We start from the raw sequence: 17,644 nt of genomic DNA, 5'->3' as shown, positions 1-17,644 counted from the left end.
GCAAGCTAGAGGCTCCTACAGAGGCCGTCAGTGGCAGCCTCCCAACCAGAGAGGTAGTGCAGGAACTACAACTGCTACACCAGAACAGACTCAATGACTTTATTTTGACTCCGCCGACCAGGGCTCAATTAGAAGCACCTTTGGGCGGAAAACTTTCTTTATTCTCAAAAAATTGGCACAGCATTACAAGGGGACACATGGACACTGCAAATAATAGACAAAGGATACAGGTTCCATTTCCACTCATTGCCAAAAAGAAAAGGCATGCCAGACCTGCCACCAAATCAGAGGGCAGAGGCTTTGAAGCAAATTGCCAACTTAATGCAAATGAAAGCCATAGAAAAGGTACCTCTTTCAGAACAAGGCCAGGGATTTTACTCCAGATTATTCCTTGTTCCAAGAAAAGAAAATCAATGGAGGCCTATTCTCGACTTGTCCGCACTGAATACTTACCTCATTGTGCCAACATTCAAAATGCTGACTCTACAGCAACTCCTTCCCATGCTGGGCAAGGGGTCTTGGATGGTGACTCTAGACCTAAAGGAGGCATACCTGCATGTCCCTATTTGACAAAGCTGCAGAAGACACCTCAGATTTCTTGCAGGGTCAGAGCATTATCAATTCTCAGCATTACCCTTTGGCTTATCTACTACGCCCAGAGTATTCACGAAATGCCTGGCATCAGTAATTGCACACTGCAGAATTCAGGGGATTCAAATCTACCCATATCTGGACGACTGCCTAATACAAGCGGACAGCAAGCAAACTTTGTTAAAGGACTTGGACTATGCCATCCACCTGTTACAGGCCTTGGGATATACAGTCAACATCCACAAATCAAGACTGGTTCCATCCCAAAGAATAACTTTTCTGGGTGCGGATCTAGACACAACCACCCAAATGGCCTTTCTCACAGAAGAAAAACAAAAACTACCACCAGTTTACTTCCAGAACCTGACAAGACAAACTCAGCTGACTGCAAGGAAAATCCTGCAGGCCCTGGGTTACATGGCATCTTGCATTCTTCTGATTCCGCAAGCAAGACTGCATATGAGAAAATTACAATGGTACCTAAGAAGTTTATGGACACAGCACAGTCACAGCTCAGAAACTCTGATCCCACTCATTCCTTGCCTTCAAAAGGAATTTCTGTGGTGGGCTCAAGCCTGCCAGTCGAACAGCGGGTTGCCCTTCAGCAAGCCAAGAGCCAGCCAAACCATCACCACGGACGCTTCAGACCAAGGTTGGGGAGCACACATGGAGGGCAGATGTATCCAAGGGCTATGGTCACAAAGAGAGCTGCGCATGCACATAAACCAAAAGGAAATGCTGGCAGTGATACACGCAATCGAGGCCTTCAAACCTTTCCTTCAGCAAGGCCACCTGCTCATAAGGACAGACAACACCACAGTTATGTGGTACATAAACAAGCAAGGAGGCACACATTCCTACCCTCTTTGCAGACTGACAATGAATGTATGGGAACTTGCTTTGAAACTCAACATACAGCTACAGTCCCAGTTCATGCCAGGGAAAGACAATACACTGGCAGACAGCTTAAGCAGAACTACCATGGATGTACACGAATGGATGCTGCACCCAGACATCTTCTTACTCATCACACAATCATGGGGAAGGCCGGAAATAGATCTGTTCGCTTCCCCCTTCAATCATCAACTGAAGAAATTCTGCTCAAGGACATACCACCCACAAGCATGGAAAGTGGACGCTGTCTCTTTCAGCTGGAAAGCTCTAACTGTGCATGCTTTCCCACCTCTCCCATTAATGACCAAGGTCCTACTGAAGATCAGGACAGAGCAGCCCAGAGTAATTCTGATGGCTCCAAACTGGCCAAGACAGCACTGGTACCCACTGTTAAAGAGCATGTCACAGACGAAACCATGGCCTCTCCCCCTATGGCCACTCCTACTGACGCAGCACAATTTCAGGACTCTGCACTCCAACCTGAAAACCTTGCAGCTAACTGCCTGGAGAATACCATGACTCCTCCTCAGGATAACCTATCCCAGAGAGTGAAGGATATTATTATGGAAGCTCGCCGGCCTTCCACAAGGAAGGCATATTCAGCAAAATGGAAAAGATTTCACACCTGGAACACAGCAAAGGGCCTAGATGTGACAGTGATGAACATGGCACATATACTGGAATATTTGGCAGAATTGTTCCACAATGGCCTGTCTTACTCTTCCATTAAGATACATGCCTCAGCAATCTCAGCAGAATACAATGTTAATCCACCTGTCTTCTCTCATCCTCTCCGAAGACAGTTTCTAAGAGGAATCAAAAACATTAATCCTCCAAGGAAACCACCTCTACCTACTTGGGACCTGAATTTCGTGTTGGCAAAACTAACACTTCCTCCCTTTGAACCAGCAGCATCGGCAGATCTACCGTTTTTGTCTTGGAAAACTGCCTTCCTTCTGGCCATAACCTCAGCAAGAAGAGTATCTGAGCTACAAGCTTTAATGGCAGTGCAGCCATTTCTTATCTTTCATCAGGACAGAGTTTCTTTGAGGACCAATCCTACATTCATGCCAAAGGTGGTATCCAGGGTATCTTTGAACCAAGCTATTCACTTGCCTACCTTCTTCCCACAACCACAAAATAAAGGGGAGAGACTTCTGCACACCCTGGACATACACAGACAACTGCGCTACTACTTGGACAGAACTAAAAGTTACAGAAAGACTGACCAGTTGTTTGTAGCATATGCTGCTGGGGTACAAGGAAAAGCAATTTCCAAACAGACAATTTCAAAATGGATAGGAAATTGCATTTGTTTTTGTTACTCCTTTCATGGAAAAACTGTGCCAGCTAACATTAGACCTCATTCCACGAGAGCCACAGCCACCACCACAGCCTTCCTAAGTGGGGTGGCTACCAAAGACATTTTAGAAGCTGCTACACGGAGCTCCGTGCATACATTTGCCAAGCATTACAATTTACCTTTATACTCCAGATCCAGAGCAGGTTTTGCTATGACAGTCCTGCAGGGTATCTTAACTACACCATCCTTTACTTAGCACCTCCACCCCCAGATTGGCTATGGTATTCTACCCATATGTGATGACTGCAGATGCATCCTTGAAGGACATAGTACAGTTTTGTACCTACCATAAATGTAGATGTCCGATAGGTATGCATCTGCAGTCAGGTTTACCCTCCCTCCTTCCCCTGTGTGGTATTCCTAGGGTTTTTACCCCTCTGTTAGCTAGCTGGGGGAATCTATTATGGTGTATTTGTTTGTATATACATGTATATATATTTTTGCAAATGTTTGGAATTTTATTGCATTTCTCCAAATTTAGCCTTCCTAGAGGGCACCTGGCATCTGGGGCAAGAAAAACTGAGAAAGATGGCATCGGCTGATGCTTTTATACCCCAGACGCTCTGACGTCGGGGAAAGTGCGACATCAGCCGAAGCCAGACCCAGACTTTGGAATCCGGCCGACCGAAGGGCTGCCTGAGGCAGGACAACCCATATGTGATGACTGCAGATGCATACCTATCGGACATCTACATTTATGGTAGGTACAAAACTGTACTTTATCTGCAAGACAAATTCTGCAGGCTTTGGGGTTCATGGCATCCTGCATTCTACTAATTCCATATGCAAGACTGCATATGAGGAAACTTCAGTGGTATCTAAAAACTTTATGGAGTCAACATTGTCTTAGTCTGGAAACAATGATTCCTGTCATTCCCTGCCTACAACTGGAGTTTCTTTGGTGGGCAGAGACATGTCACCAAAACAAGGGATGATCTTTCACTCTACCCCCAGCCACCCAAACCCTAACTACAGACGCATCAGACTATGCTTGGGGGGCCCACCTGGTGGGGAGATGCTATCAGGGCATGTGGCACCCAAAACAAATGCATCTGCATATCAACCAGAAAGAGATGCTAGCTGTTCAGAATGCCCCGACACCCTTCAAGGACTTACTCCATTCCGGACAACTACTGATAAAGACGGATAACACCACTGTTATGTGGTACATAAACAAGCAGGTGGGTACACATTCCTACCCCCTTTGCAGACTAGCCCATGGCATTGTGGGACACAGCCGTGACTTACCAAGTACATCTTCAAGCACAATTCCTGCCAGGAAAACAAAATAGTCTGGCAGACAACCTAAGCAGAAATCTCATGGACCCTCACGAGTGGAAACTGGATCCACAAGTCTTCAGCATGGTATCACAGACATGGGGAGCCCAGACATAGATCTATTTGTCTCTCACCAAAATTATCAACTGGACAAATTCTGCACAAGGACTTATAACAGACAAGCATGGAAAGTGAATGCCCTATCCTTCAGTTGGAAAAACCTATCCGTCTACGCCTTTCCTCTGCCTCTTCTCCCCAAGGTCTTAATAAAGGTCAGATAGGAAAAAACAAAAATGATCCTAATTGCCCCAGACTGGCCTCGCCAGCACTGGTACCCAATTCTAAGGAATATGTCTCAACTCCCTCCTTGGTACTTGCCTCAAATACCTCATCTACTGGCTCAGCAGAGCAATCAAATTCTGCACACTCTGCTCCAAACTCTGAACCTGGCAGCATGGCTGATCATGTAATAATTCAAACAACACCTCTCAGTAAAATGGTAATGGATGTCATTTTGGAAGCCAGAAGGCCTAGTACTAGAAAATCTTATGCTGATAAATGGAAGAGATTCTGTGCTTGGAACCAAGGACAAGGAAACGGACGCAGCAAAACCAAATATTTCTCAAATTTTACAATACTTGACCGAGATGCTTGACAAGGGCCTATCTTTCTCTTCAATAAAAATCCATGCCTCTGCCATCTCGACTCATTACAACACGGAGCCGCCCATCTTTTCTCATCCTCTGCTAAAACAGTATCTTAGAGGGGCCAAAAATTTAAGGCCTCCCAGAAGATCACCAACTCCTGCATGGGACCTCAATTTTGTGCTAGAAAAACTCACCCTGCCTTGTTTTGAACAAGCAGCTACTGCGGATATAAAGTTTTTATCTTGGAAAACAGCTTTCCTTTTGGCAATTACTTCAGCAAGAAGGGTTTCAGAACTACAGGCCCTCATGGCAGTGAAGCCTTTTATTACATTTTACCCGGACAGGGTGTCCCTCAGGACCAATCCTTTCTTTGTCTAAGGTGGTATCCAGTGTGGCTCTTAACCAAACTATTCACCTGCCAACATTTTACCCAAATCTGCAGAACAAGGGGGAGCGGATTCTGCATTCATTGGATGTACACAGACAACTAAGATTCTGCTTAAACAGGACCAAATCTCTAAGAAAATCTGGCAACTACTGGTGGCATTTGCTGCAGGATCAGAGGGGAAGGCTATATCAAAGCAGACTATTTCTAACTGGAAAAGCCACTGCATTTGTTTCTGCTACTTGCATCATGGTAAACCGGTGCCCAAGGGAATCAGGTCACATTCCACCAGGGCTGCATCTACCTCAGCAGCCTTTCTCAGAAGAGTTCCAACCAAAGACATTCTAGAAGCTGCTACTTGGAGCTCTGTTCATACTTTTACAAAGCATTATCATTTGCCTCTCTTCTCTAAGACGATGGCAGGCTTTGCCACTGCAGTTCTGCAGGGCCTTGTAGCCGCTTCTAATGCTGTTTAGTTCCATCCTCCCATCCATAGCTTTGGGATTCTGGCCACATGTAATGACTGCAGTAGTGAAACACGAAGAACATAGTACAGTTGTGTACACTTACCATAAATGTAGATGTTCGAGTGTATTCACTGTTGCAGTCCGGGTTACCCACCCGCCATCCCCCTTTTTTCTAGCACTTCTCTTTCCTTCACTGTATTCTAAAGCCTTTGGGGTGTATTTGCTTTTAGACAAAGGTAAAATTTATGTTGCTAATAGTGCATTTACATATGTATTGCTGTTTTTATATATATATATATATATATATATATATATATATATATATATATATATATATATATATAATGCATATTTTTGCTCCCCATTTGGGGGGCACCTGACATCTGGGGCAAGAAAAACTGAATAAAATGGCCTCAGCCGCATGTTTTATACCCCGACATCATGGAAAAGGCGACTGCAACCGACGCAGGACCCAAGACTTTGATATTTAGGCCGACTGAGGGCAACCTGCCAGCAGATTACCCAAATGTAATGACTGCAACAGTGAATACATTCGAACATCTATATTTATGGTAAGTGTACACAACTGTACTTTTTATACCCTTGACAACCCTGATGTCAAGGAAGAAGCAACAGCATCCGACGCAGAAATCCCAAGACTGGTATTCAGGCTGGCTGAGGGCTACCTGTGGGCAGATAACCCAAATGTGATGACTGCAACAGTGAATACACTCGAACATCTACATTTATGGTAAGTGTACACAACTGTACTTTCTTTCATCCCCTCAAGATTCAACCAAAAACACTAGTGAGGAAAAGTGTCCAAGTTGTAATAAAACACAAAAACCCTCAATAATGCACTCAGAAGGATGACCACTGCTCGTAAACTTAAAAGTTAGTTTATTAAACGCACAAAACAATAAAACACATAAGGGCAGTAACACCAAACATTGTTGGTGGTCCCTCTCGCGTCATCTTTTTAGGTTCCATGTAAAACAGAGTTTATTCAACCCAACATAGTGCTTATGGCCTGTCAGGGGCTTGTAGGCAATCTAATGAGGCTGGAATGGAGGGTTTCAGGCTAGGGAGTTGGTCATTGTAATATAGCACTGTATTTTCTACCAGTTTTAAAAGAATGCAGGTGAGCAGAAAATAGTGTTTATTGTGCGAGACTCAAGAATGTCATCATTGTAGTGCAAATAATGTTTGTAACCCAAAATGTGTAGGTAGAGTGCTGCTTTCTTTAAATATAGTCCGTGTTTGATTCATTTGAATCTAAAAGTTTGAGTAAAGAAGAATCTACCTGTATTAGAACAGAGTAATTGAATGAGCAATTATACAAGATGAGGGCTGAGACGAGCTTAGGCAGTGTGTGTTTGCCTTTGGTAAAAGTGAACTGTGTTCTGCACAGCAGATCTAGGCAAGAGAACCAACCGAAGTAAACAACTCTGGGGAAAATTATGATGATGGCAAGTATTCCTTTAAGAAGAAATTCAGAAAGAACTTGCATTAGCGACTTTCCAGCAATTTAAGACTAAACTAAAGGTACTGGTTATGTATTTCAATTAAAACTGCAATACTTTCTGCTTGAAAAAAACTGATTTGTTTTCATTTTGATATAGTAAACAGCCCCATTTTTCTACAGACAAGTGGTTTTGTGTGCATTAATTTTCCATTGTGTTTGTGAACAATGAAATGAGTAATCCAGAAACTAGATGACCATCCAAAATTAGTAAAGTAAAATGAGTGAGACTGCGGTAAGAGGAAGTTTTTAAAATACATTTTTTAACTAGTAATGGAGAGCTGTAAACGTTACTATGAACTGCCCTAAAAACTCTCTTCCTAGAGATCTTCAGGCGACTTTGGAGGTCATTAATAGAGGTAGATAAGTTGTAGTTGGACTTTTTTTTTTCCCCCAAAATTCTAACAGTGTGACAAAATCACCACCAGAAATGTGTATGATTTATAAACTGAAATTTGTTTTGAGAAGCAATGCAGAAGACTGGGTTCAGTTGCGGAAAGACATTTTTTATCAGCTTGCTATTGACCGAGAGCCATTATATGCCAGTGTAGAATATTGTGTTTTTCTACTTTTTCCTGGAAGCACACAGTCAAGCAGCAAAATGTTCTGCTTTCCCAAACCTATGTTCCACATTCCATGATCCTCAGGAGAGGACTTTAAAGAGTGCCACATCAGCATCTGGATGCTATATTTATTTATTTAACATTTGTTTACCAGGAAGGTCTGACTGGGCACGGGTCCTTTTTGGGCGGAGGCCCGGGGAGAAAAGCTTCATGAGTAACAGTAAATCTTAATGCACACATTACAATAATCAAAGTATAAAGTAAACAAAATGTAGTATACATAAGAAAATACAAATTTGTTGCATCTTGACAACAAAACCTAGGCTTTGAACATAACCAGTACTATTTGTAAAGTATGACTTGTATCAGGATATACGGTTAAGACAGGTCTCTGTAGGAATAAAAGATTAAAATCCATCGAAGAAGTTGGATATGGTTGGGGTATACTGTGATGTATCATAGCATTCATGAGGGCTTACTTAGTACAGGAACATAGCCACTTATTTCTTTAGATAAGCTTTAAGTGATGGCTTAAAGTGGTTAGTGGATGAGCTTGAGAGAATGTATTTAGGAAGGGAGTTCCATAAACGAGATATATAGTTGGAAAATAGATTCTCTTGCAGTGTTAGCCTTGGAGACGGTGAATAAGTTCTTATTGTTAAAGCAAAGTGGTCTGCTGGAACTGTAAGGAAAGATGAGATTTTGTAGTGCAGGAGTTCTGGTTGGCTGTGTTAACATTTTTTGAGTTAGAATTGATTGTAAAGGATAATGTTCTTTATTTTTTTTTATGTATCAATATTTATTAGTTGAATGCTGTATTCCCTACTTAATTAACTTTGTACTATTTCCTTTAGAAACAAACCAATCAAGAGCTTATGGATCAGATGCAGAAGGTAAGCATTGTTCAGTTTGTATTTTATTAATTTTCTTCCAGTAGGAGGCATGGAAGGGGTGATGTGTGTGTGTGTGTGTGTGTGTGTGTGTGTATATATATATATATATATATATATATATCTGTGTGTGTGTGAGAGTATGTAGGTATGTATGTGTATATATATATATATATATATATATATGCTCAAACAGAAAATCCCAAATTGTAAAACACCCCTTGGAAGGCAGCAGGTTCAAATAAAACAGCCAAGTAATTCCAATGTCACGATGTCTCTGTGATAATATCCACTAAATAATCCACACGCAACGAAGGTGTATTAAAAAGCGTATTTAATACACACAGAAACACACAAAAAATCGTAAGCGCTTTCGCAGGATTCACTCCCGCTTCATCAGACGATACATACAAAGTAAAAAGCCCTGAATTTATACCTCTAGCTCAAGTCAATTAAACAATTAAGAATTGAATTAAGTCTTTAAAGTCACATTACTCATTTTGGACAACTCTGTTTAAATTCAAAATACTGAAGATCCATTACACAATGGTAGGACAAGAAGGTCAGTGTACTAATTATACATTCTTAAAATATATGACAATATCAGACATAAATGATAATAATAATAAAACAGTAAAATACTCATATACCTACAAAAACTTTAACATATATGTAAAAATTATAAAAATATATAAAAAATAATAAATAAGACAACTATTAAACGCATGCATAAAAATATGAACAAAACCTTAGAAAATAAAGCAATAAATATTAACGTAAACACCTACCCTTAAGAATGGGTTTAATGGTTACATTTTCATTCAACCCATTATCTCTATGGGCTCCCAGCCTCAATATCCATTTCAGTTCTGCCTGTTCAGTTAAGTTATTAATATCTCCCAGTCTAACATTGGGGTATTGTATATGTAATACTTGAAAATGGAACTGATGGCTAGGTCCTTCATGTAGTATGTGCTTGGCTATGGCACTATACTCTTGGTTTCTCTCTACGCAATATAAGTGATCTCTAATTCTCTCGCGTAGTGTCCTATTAGTTTTGCCCACATAGAACTTAAAGCACAGACTACAATGTGCAACATAAACCACATTAGGGGTTCGACAAGTACTACAATTCCTAATTTCCCATAGATGACCATTATTGGGATTTTTAAAGAAGCGAGATTCGTCCACATACACACATTGTGGACAGCTTCCACACTTCTTAGTACCTTGCAAGAATGGAGCAGTGGATGTATGAATTGTTCGTATATTCCTATAGCAAAGATGTTGCTTAAGATTCTTCATATTTCTATAGGTGAAATCAGGTTTATCACCAACAAGCTTCTTAGTTTTTACATCAACAGTTAGTATATTCCAATTAGTAATAACTGCCTGTTTTACCAAATTCGTGTTATTACCATAAGGAAGTATTATAGGGACACTACTGTCCAAATTCCTGCTCACAGTACTAACAGAATTAGACCTATCCCCAGAGAAATATGGTTTTGCTCTACTTCCCCGCAGCTGTATAACTTCTAAAAATTTTGTATCCACTAACTTTTCATCATAACCTCTAGTTAAAAAATAAGACTTAAGCTTCTCTAACTCATCCATTAGTAGTATATCATCACTACAAAGACGCGATACTCTAAAAGCCTGACCTTTTCTAATATTAGCAAATGTAGAAGGTTTATGCATACTTCCAGCATGTAGGAAGGAAGCCTTATAACAACTCTTTCTATACACTGTGGTATGATATCCACTACCCGATCTATATATTACTACATCTAAAAATTTAGAGTATCTCGTCTTTGTAGTGATGATATACTACTAATGGATGAGTTAGAGAAGCTTAAGTAGTAATCCGCTCTTGCGTATGGACATTTGTGTGAATAATAAAGGTATGAACTTGGGCATGGTAAATGAGCAAGCTGTTAAGACTATAAACAAGGAAATTGAGAATAATATCTACAAATTTAAACGTTTGCAATGTCAACGCTACCATTTAGAAGCATGTCTGAATTGTAATGTCATTCCCCGTGGGCTGAGGATTTTAAATATGCCCACGTACGGCAACACCCATCTGGAGTTGCTGTTACAATGGCAACAAATAAACTTAAATGCTAGTAAAGCATATTTACAACTACTGTTAGAATTCTTTCAACCCATTGAATTTGATTTGAGGAGGCAGATTGTTGAACAGCAAACAAAGTTAACTGAAATTTATGGGTGTGACTCAACTGAGATATTTATGCATGAACTCATAGACAGGGTGTTGCGATATGAAGGTAATCTTCTTGAGCATAAAAAAAGAAAACTCAACAGAGACATTGATGATTTTGCTAAGCAAAATGTGTTTGTGTGGCCAAAATCTTTGAATGTGGCCAACCCTAATGAATCTGTGGTTCGCAATCACACCAATTTAATTGGTAGGGAGGGACCCACACGGGGCGTTGTCAGTTCTGAACCTATCATTAGTGACAAACCTCAAGAGCAGGAAGATGATGGGCGTTCCAGGTCTGAAGAGAAGGAGCGACAGAAGTTGAGGTGGTGAGTCAGAATAATCAACAGATACCAGCTTTGACCAGTGGTTTTACGTCTCCACATTCTAATAACTCCGTGTACTACACCCAATGAAATATTGCCTGAGCTTCAGTGTATTGGTAGTACTAATGATTTGAATATTGTTAGATGTAAGATCCAGCTAGATAGAGCAGAGGCTCAAAATTTTCCTGCAGCTCCCTTCCCCATAAGAACTGTGAGGAAGAGGTGGGTTGATTCAGATGTGGCAAGGGGAGCAAAGAGGAAAGAACCACCAAATCATCATCAACAACGTACGCTGAAGAGAATATGGAATCAGGATGTTTAGTATAGAACATCTCTAAATATACATTGATACCGGATGACTTTGAACTACTGAACAAAGGTATGAACTTTATACCGACTTCAAATATGGACATAAGTGAAGCAGTTTTATCTGTTAGGCTGTTTACACGCAATGTAGCCTTAAAGATGCTATTCGAAGCAGATGTTCATCGTGCATACAGCTGCAGTCATAACAGATGGGTTCTCCTGCCATCAGGCGGGTCCTCAGTCGGCCGAATTCCAAAGTGTAGGTCCGACGTCGGTTGTCGTCGCTTCTTCCCTGACGTCAGTGCGACAGGGGTATAAAAGAACCAGCCGACACCATTTTCTAAAGTCTTTCTTGCCGCGCGGTGCCCGAAGCAGAAGCAGTTCGCAAGTGCCGGTTGGCCAGCTCCTGAAATTACGAAAAATTTTGAAACCGAAGTCTTCTTTAAAGCCAAGTACCCCGTTGGGGAAACTTTTCTTGCCTCAGACCGATGTCAGACAAAGTTAACAATTGTATTTCATGTGGGAAGCAAATACCGCATAAGGATTTCCATTCCCTCTGTACACCTTGTTTAAGCCCAGACCACGACGTCTTGGGCTGTCGCTTTTGTGCTACATTCAATAAACGCACTATTAAGCGTCGGGCGGACTTCGCCCAGCATTATTTTGGGAAAGCATTTAACTATACTATGTCATCGGAGATTCCGACTCCAGTTTTGTCTAAAAAACGCAATGATAAGGACCGACACGCGAGGTCTGCGGCCTCTACCGACACCACGCCAAAACCAACTACACGTGGTCTGGTTCTCAGCGAGGTGCTTACGCAGCCCCTGACTACCGACGACACTTTGGCGGTGTCTCCTGTACCCGAGGTCGCAGGTTCCTCGGCCCACACCCCGATTACAGATACCGAAGCCACTCTTGGCGTTGAGCCTCACAATGTGGACAGGTCTACCTCCACTCAAGGTGTCTTCAGACCTTCCTCTTCTTTTTCCATCAAGGCTTTTACTAAGTCTAAAACCCATGCACTCTAAGAGACAAGCTACACAGGGCCCATCTCAAGGCCCCATGCCTAAAAAACAGATGCTTAAAATGGCTGTGGATTTAATTACTCTTATCAGGGGTTCTCAACCCCCACCGGACAAAAGGCCCAGAGTGGAGGAAGAATCCCCTCCCCCTCTGATCAGGGCTCCATTATTTCAGAGCACTCTGATGATCAGGAACATTCTTATTCCCCTTTTGAAGACTCTGATGCAGAGGAGTCCATTCCTTCTGTATCCCCCCCCAGAGGAATACTCTTTCGGGGAAACTTTGCATACCTTGAGGGAACACTTCCACTGGGAAGGCCAAGATTATTCAGATTCCAAGAAAAGGCTTATGGAATTTCTCTTGCTACCTCAGCACAGACCTCTGGCTATGCCTCCTGTCTTGGACATCCTAGATGTGTACTCGGAGGCCTGCCTTAACCCGGATTCTCTGCCTCCAGCCCCAGTCAAGCCTGACAGGTATTACAGGGTCCCTGACTCACACCAATTTCTATACAAAAGCCATGCTGCTGACCCAGAAACCATCTCACAGGGCCCCAAGGGAATTAAGGCCTCCACTGCTAAAAATCCATTACCTTCCGAGAGAGATTCCAGATCCTTAGAAAGGTGGGGAAAAAAGGTATATACCTCGGCTACCTTAACCATGAGGGCCTTAAACTGTCAGTTCCATATGCTAAAATACCAACAGTTTTTGTTATCACAATTGAAAAGTAAAATGTCACAACCTGAACAACCAGACTTGAAGGAGTTGCAGGATTTGATGCATAGTGCAGAACAAGTGGGTAAGCACACCTTACAATGTGGTTTTGATGCTCTAGAGGCCTCATGTAGAGCTGCTGTTACAGGATCAGTCATACGTAGACATGCCTGGCTCAGGGAACAAACCTTGCCTGATCATGTCAAAGCTAAATTACTAGATGCCCCTCTACAAAAGGATGTATTATTTGGTGCTAATGCTGAGGAGGTATTAAGGAAAACGGAGGAAAAAGCTAAATCCATGCAAACTGTAAAGGATTTTCTACAGGTACAACCACCACGTTTCAGTAGAAATTGGCCTTCCAAAAATTGGTCCTTTCCAGCCACAGACAGACCCCAAAGAGGTAGATACAGGCGCCCGAGGGGCAGAGGGCAATCTCAAGGATCGTTTAGAGGCAGACAATGGCAAGCTCCTACACAAAGAGGTGGTGAAGATAGTTCACAGCCATTCAGAAAGCAAGCCCAATGACTTTCCCCTTTGTATGCCAAGCAAGGCTCAAATGGCAGCACCCTTAGAAGGAAAACTGGCATTATTTTCAAAAAATTGGCATATTGTCACAAAAGACAAATGGATCCTGGACATTACAAACAGAGGCTACAGATTCCATTTTCACACCCTTCCAAAAATGAGAGGCATGCCGAATCTGCCACACAATCAAAGGGCAGAGGCACAAAGACAAATTTCAGATCTTATGGACATGAAAGCTATTCAAGAGGTGCCTACTCACGAACAAGGTCAAGGTTTTTATTCCAGACTATTCCTGGTACCAAGGAAGGGAAAAGATTGGAGACCCATTTTGGACCTATCCATCCTAAACACATTTTTACTCGTACCAAAATTCAAGATGCTCACATTACAGCAGCTCCTTCCCATGCTGGGCAAGGAGTCTTGGCTGGTAACATTGGACCTCAAGGAGGCATACCTGCACGTCCCAATCAGACAAAATTGCAGAAGATACCTCAGATTTCTTGCAGGTTCAACCCACTATCAATTCCCTGCATTGCCCTTTGGCTTATCTACAGCACCCAGAGTATTCACGAAATGCCTGGCATCAGTAATTGCCTACTGCAGACTTCAAGGGATACAAATATACCCCTATTTGGACGACTGCCTGATCCAAGCGGACAGCAAGCACATACTTCTGAAACATCTGGCTTATGTAATAAGGTTATTGGATTCTCTGGGATACACAGTCAACAAAAAGAAATCAAGGCTAACACCATCTCAGAAAACAATTTTCCTGGGTGTCAACTTGGACACAAACACCCAGATGGCTTATCTCACGCCAGAGAAGCAGGGGCAACTTACTCAATATTTCAGAACACTAGCAAATTTCACCAGGCTGACTGCAAGGAAAATCCTGCAGACTCTGGGATTCATGGCATCTTGCATCCTACTAATCCCATGTGCAAAGCTGCATATGAGGAAACTTCAATGGTACCTGAAAAACCTATGGTCTTAACACAGCCACAGTTTGGAAACATTAATACCACTAATTCCATGTCTTCAAAAGGAATTTCTGTGGTGGGCTCAAGCATGCCAAACAAACACAGGTCTCCCATTCTGCAAGCCTCAAGCAAATCAAGTCATCACAACAGACGCCTCGGACTACGCCTGGGGGGCACACATGACAAATCTGTGCATTCAGGGCAAATGGTCCCAAAAAGAAAAGCATCTTCACATCAATCAAAAGGAAATGCTAGCAGTAATAAATGCTATTATAGCTTTCAAGGACCTTCTGCATCCAGGTCAACTATTGATAAGAACGGACAACACCACAGTAATGTGGTACATAAACAAACAGGGAGGAGCACACTCATATGGCTCTGGAATTACAAATCGAACTTCAAGCACAGTTCTTGCCAGGCAAGGAAAACATGCTGGCAGACAACCTAAGCAGAAATATGACAGATCCACACGAATGGAAGTTGCATCCTCAAGTTTTTACAGAAATAATCCAAGCATGGGGAAGGCCAGACATAGATCTCTTTGCCTCCCACGAAAATCACCAATTGACAAAATTCTGTTCAAGGACTTTTCATCCAAAGGCCTGGAGGGTGGACACTCTCTCTTTCAGTTGGACATCAATGACAGTTTATGCCTTTCCACCTCTTCCTTTGCTGTCCAAAGTACTATTAAAAACCAGAACAGACAGACCAAAGATGATTCTCATTGCTCCATACTGGCCCAGACAGCACTGGTACCCACTCCTGAGGAGCCTGACGCATTCCCCTCCATGGACCCTACCTCTAATGCCTCTTCTTCTGACTCAGCACAGCTACAAAACTCTACACAGTCAGCTGAAAACACTCAATCTGGCCGCATGGAAGATTCCTTAACATCACAACAGACCCTACTCCCCAAGGAGGTGCAGGATGTCATTTTGGAGGCCAGAAGGCCATCTACTAGAAAAGCTTACTCCGCAAAATGGAAATGGTTTTGTGCCTGGAATGAGAAAAAGGGCCAGGACTCTGGAAAACTGAATTTACCTCAAATATTACAGTATCTAGCTGAGCTGCTAAACAGTGGACTTTCATTCTCCTCCATCAAGATCCACACCTCAGCCATTTCTGCAAAATACAACACTGATCCACCTTTATTCTCTCACCCCCTCTTAAGACAGTTCCTCAGAGGGGCTGAGAATATTAAACCTCCAAGGAATCAACCAATACCTGCTTGGGACCTCAATTTCATTCTAGAAAAACTGACCTTGCCTCCTTTTGAGCCATCTGTCTCAACAGATTTGCAATATTTGTCCTGGAAAACAGCTTTCCTTCTGGCTATCACCTTAGCTCGTAGGTTATCAGAACTTCAAGCCCTCGTGGCGGTGCAGCCTTTTGTCATCTTCCATCAGGACAGAGTTTCCTTACCAACCAACCCATCCTTTATGCAAAGGTGGTATCCAGGGTAGCTTTGAATCAGGCTATACACTTGCCTACCTTTTACCCTAATCCTCAAAACAAAGGGGAGAGACTACTACATTCCTTGGACATCCATAGACTACTGCGATATTACTTGGACAGAACAAAGCTTTTCAGAAAATCAGAACAGCTCTTTGTGTCCTATGCTATAGGAGCCCAAGGAAAGCCCATTTCCAAACAGACAATTTCTAAATGAATAGCCCACTGCATACATTTTTGTTACTTTTTTCATGGTAAAGCTGTACCTGCAGGCATCAGATCTCACTCCACAAGGGCCACTGTTACTTCTGCAGCCTTCCTTAGAGGAGTTCCTACCAAAGATATTTTGGAAGCAGCCACTTGGAGTTCTGTGCATACCTTCACCAAGCACTATCACCTACCTTTATACTCCAAAACTAGAGCAGGCTTTGCCACTGCAGTCTTGCAGGGCATCCTGGCTCCGCCTAGTTCCACCTAGTGCCTACCACCCCTTCTTAGCTTTGGGATTCTACCCATCTGTTATGACTGCAGCTGTATGCACGATGAACATAGTACAGTTTTGTACCTACCATAAATGTAGATGTTCGAGTGCTAATACAGCTGCAGTCCAGCTTTCCCTCCCTCCTTCCCCTCTTGGAACAGGCCTTTTGGCTAACACCTCCTCATACAACCTGATTGGGGTATTCTTTTATGGTGTATTTGCTTGCATCTAATGTATTTTGATTATATGGCATTGCTTTATTACACAAATTTATGTATTGCCTTCCTTCTGGGGGCACCTGACATCTGGGGCAAGAAAAACTGAAGAAAATGGCGTCGGCTGGTTCTTTTATATCCCTGTCGCACTGACGTCAGGGAAGAAGCGACGACAACAGACGCCAGACCTAGACTTTGGAATTCGGCCGACTGAGGACCCGCCTGATGGCAGGAGAACCCATCTGTTATGACTGCAGCTGTATTAGCACTCTAACATCTACATTTATGGTAGGTACAAAACTGTACTATTCTAGCAATTATGTTAATTGCTTCAAGCGCAAAAGTTTGTTTGTTCCACATTTGCCAGCTAGTATTGAGACTTTTCTTAAAGCTGTGTAAAACAGTCTATACAATGACTTCCATTTTTCTATGGACATTAAAGGAAATAATTTAACCAAGAATGAACAGTATGCACTCAATAAACTTAAATGCAATGGTGACATTGTTGTACGTCCTGCAGACAAGGGTGGTCCGGTTGTAATATTGGATTCTGATTATTATAATAAGACTATGTTAGAGATGTTGGCTGATGAAGCCTAAGAAGTAGTACCGTTAAGTATTGTACATGATTTGCAAGGTAGTATATATAATAGTTTACTTGAATACAAGTCTATGAACATTATTAATGGTGAATTGTTTGATTTTTTCAATGTGCAATATCCCACAGTACCAAGGTTACACGGGCTACCAAAAATACATAAAAATCCGGTAGAACCATCAGAACTGTGGGGCGGG

The 17,644-nt window shown here is 42.2% G+C and overlaps 1 protein-coding gene across 1 annotated transcript in view; it reads left to right on the top strand.

Moving 5' to 3' along the window:
• Positions 1 to 17,644, top strand: part of GOLGA2 (golgin A2) — a 1,989,954-nt gene that overhangs the window by 468,690 nt on the left and 1,503,620 nt on the right. The window contains exon 9 of the mRNA XM_044058153.1: positions 8,565 to 8,603. Within this exon, the coding sequence (XP_043914088.1) occupies positions 8,565 to 8,603 (39 nt within the window). The remainder of the gene's footprint in view (positions 1 to 8,564; positions 8,604 to 17,644) is intronic.

Source organism: Protopterus annectens, chromosome 16.part0, assembly GCF_019279795.1.
Source record: "Protopterus annectens isolate FY-2018-M chromosome 16.part0, PAN1.0, whole genome shotgun sequence".
Classification (NCBI taxonomy): Eukaryota; Metazoa; Chordata; order Ceratodontiformes; family Protopteridae; genus Protopterus; species Protopterus annectens.
Note: the sequence above shows the minus strand (reverse complement) of the source record. Positions and strands in the feature narration are given on the sequence as shown.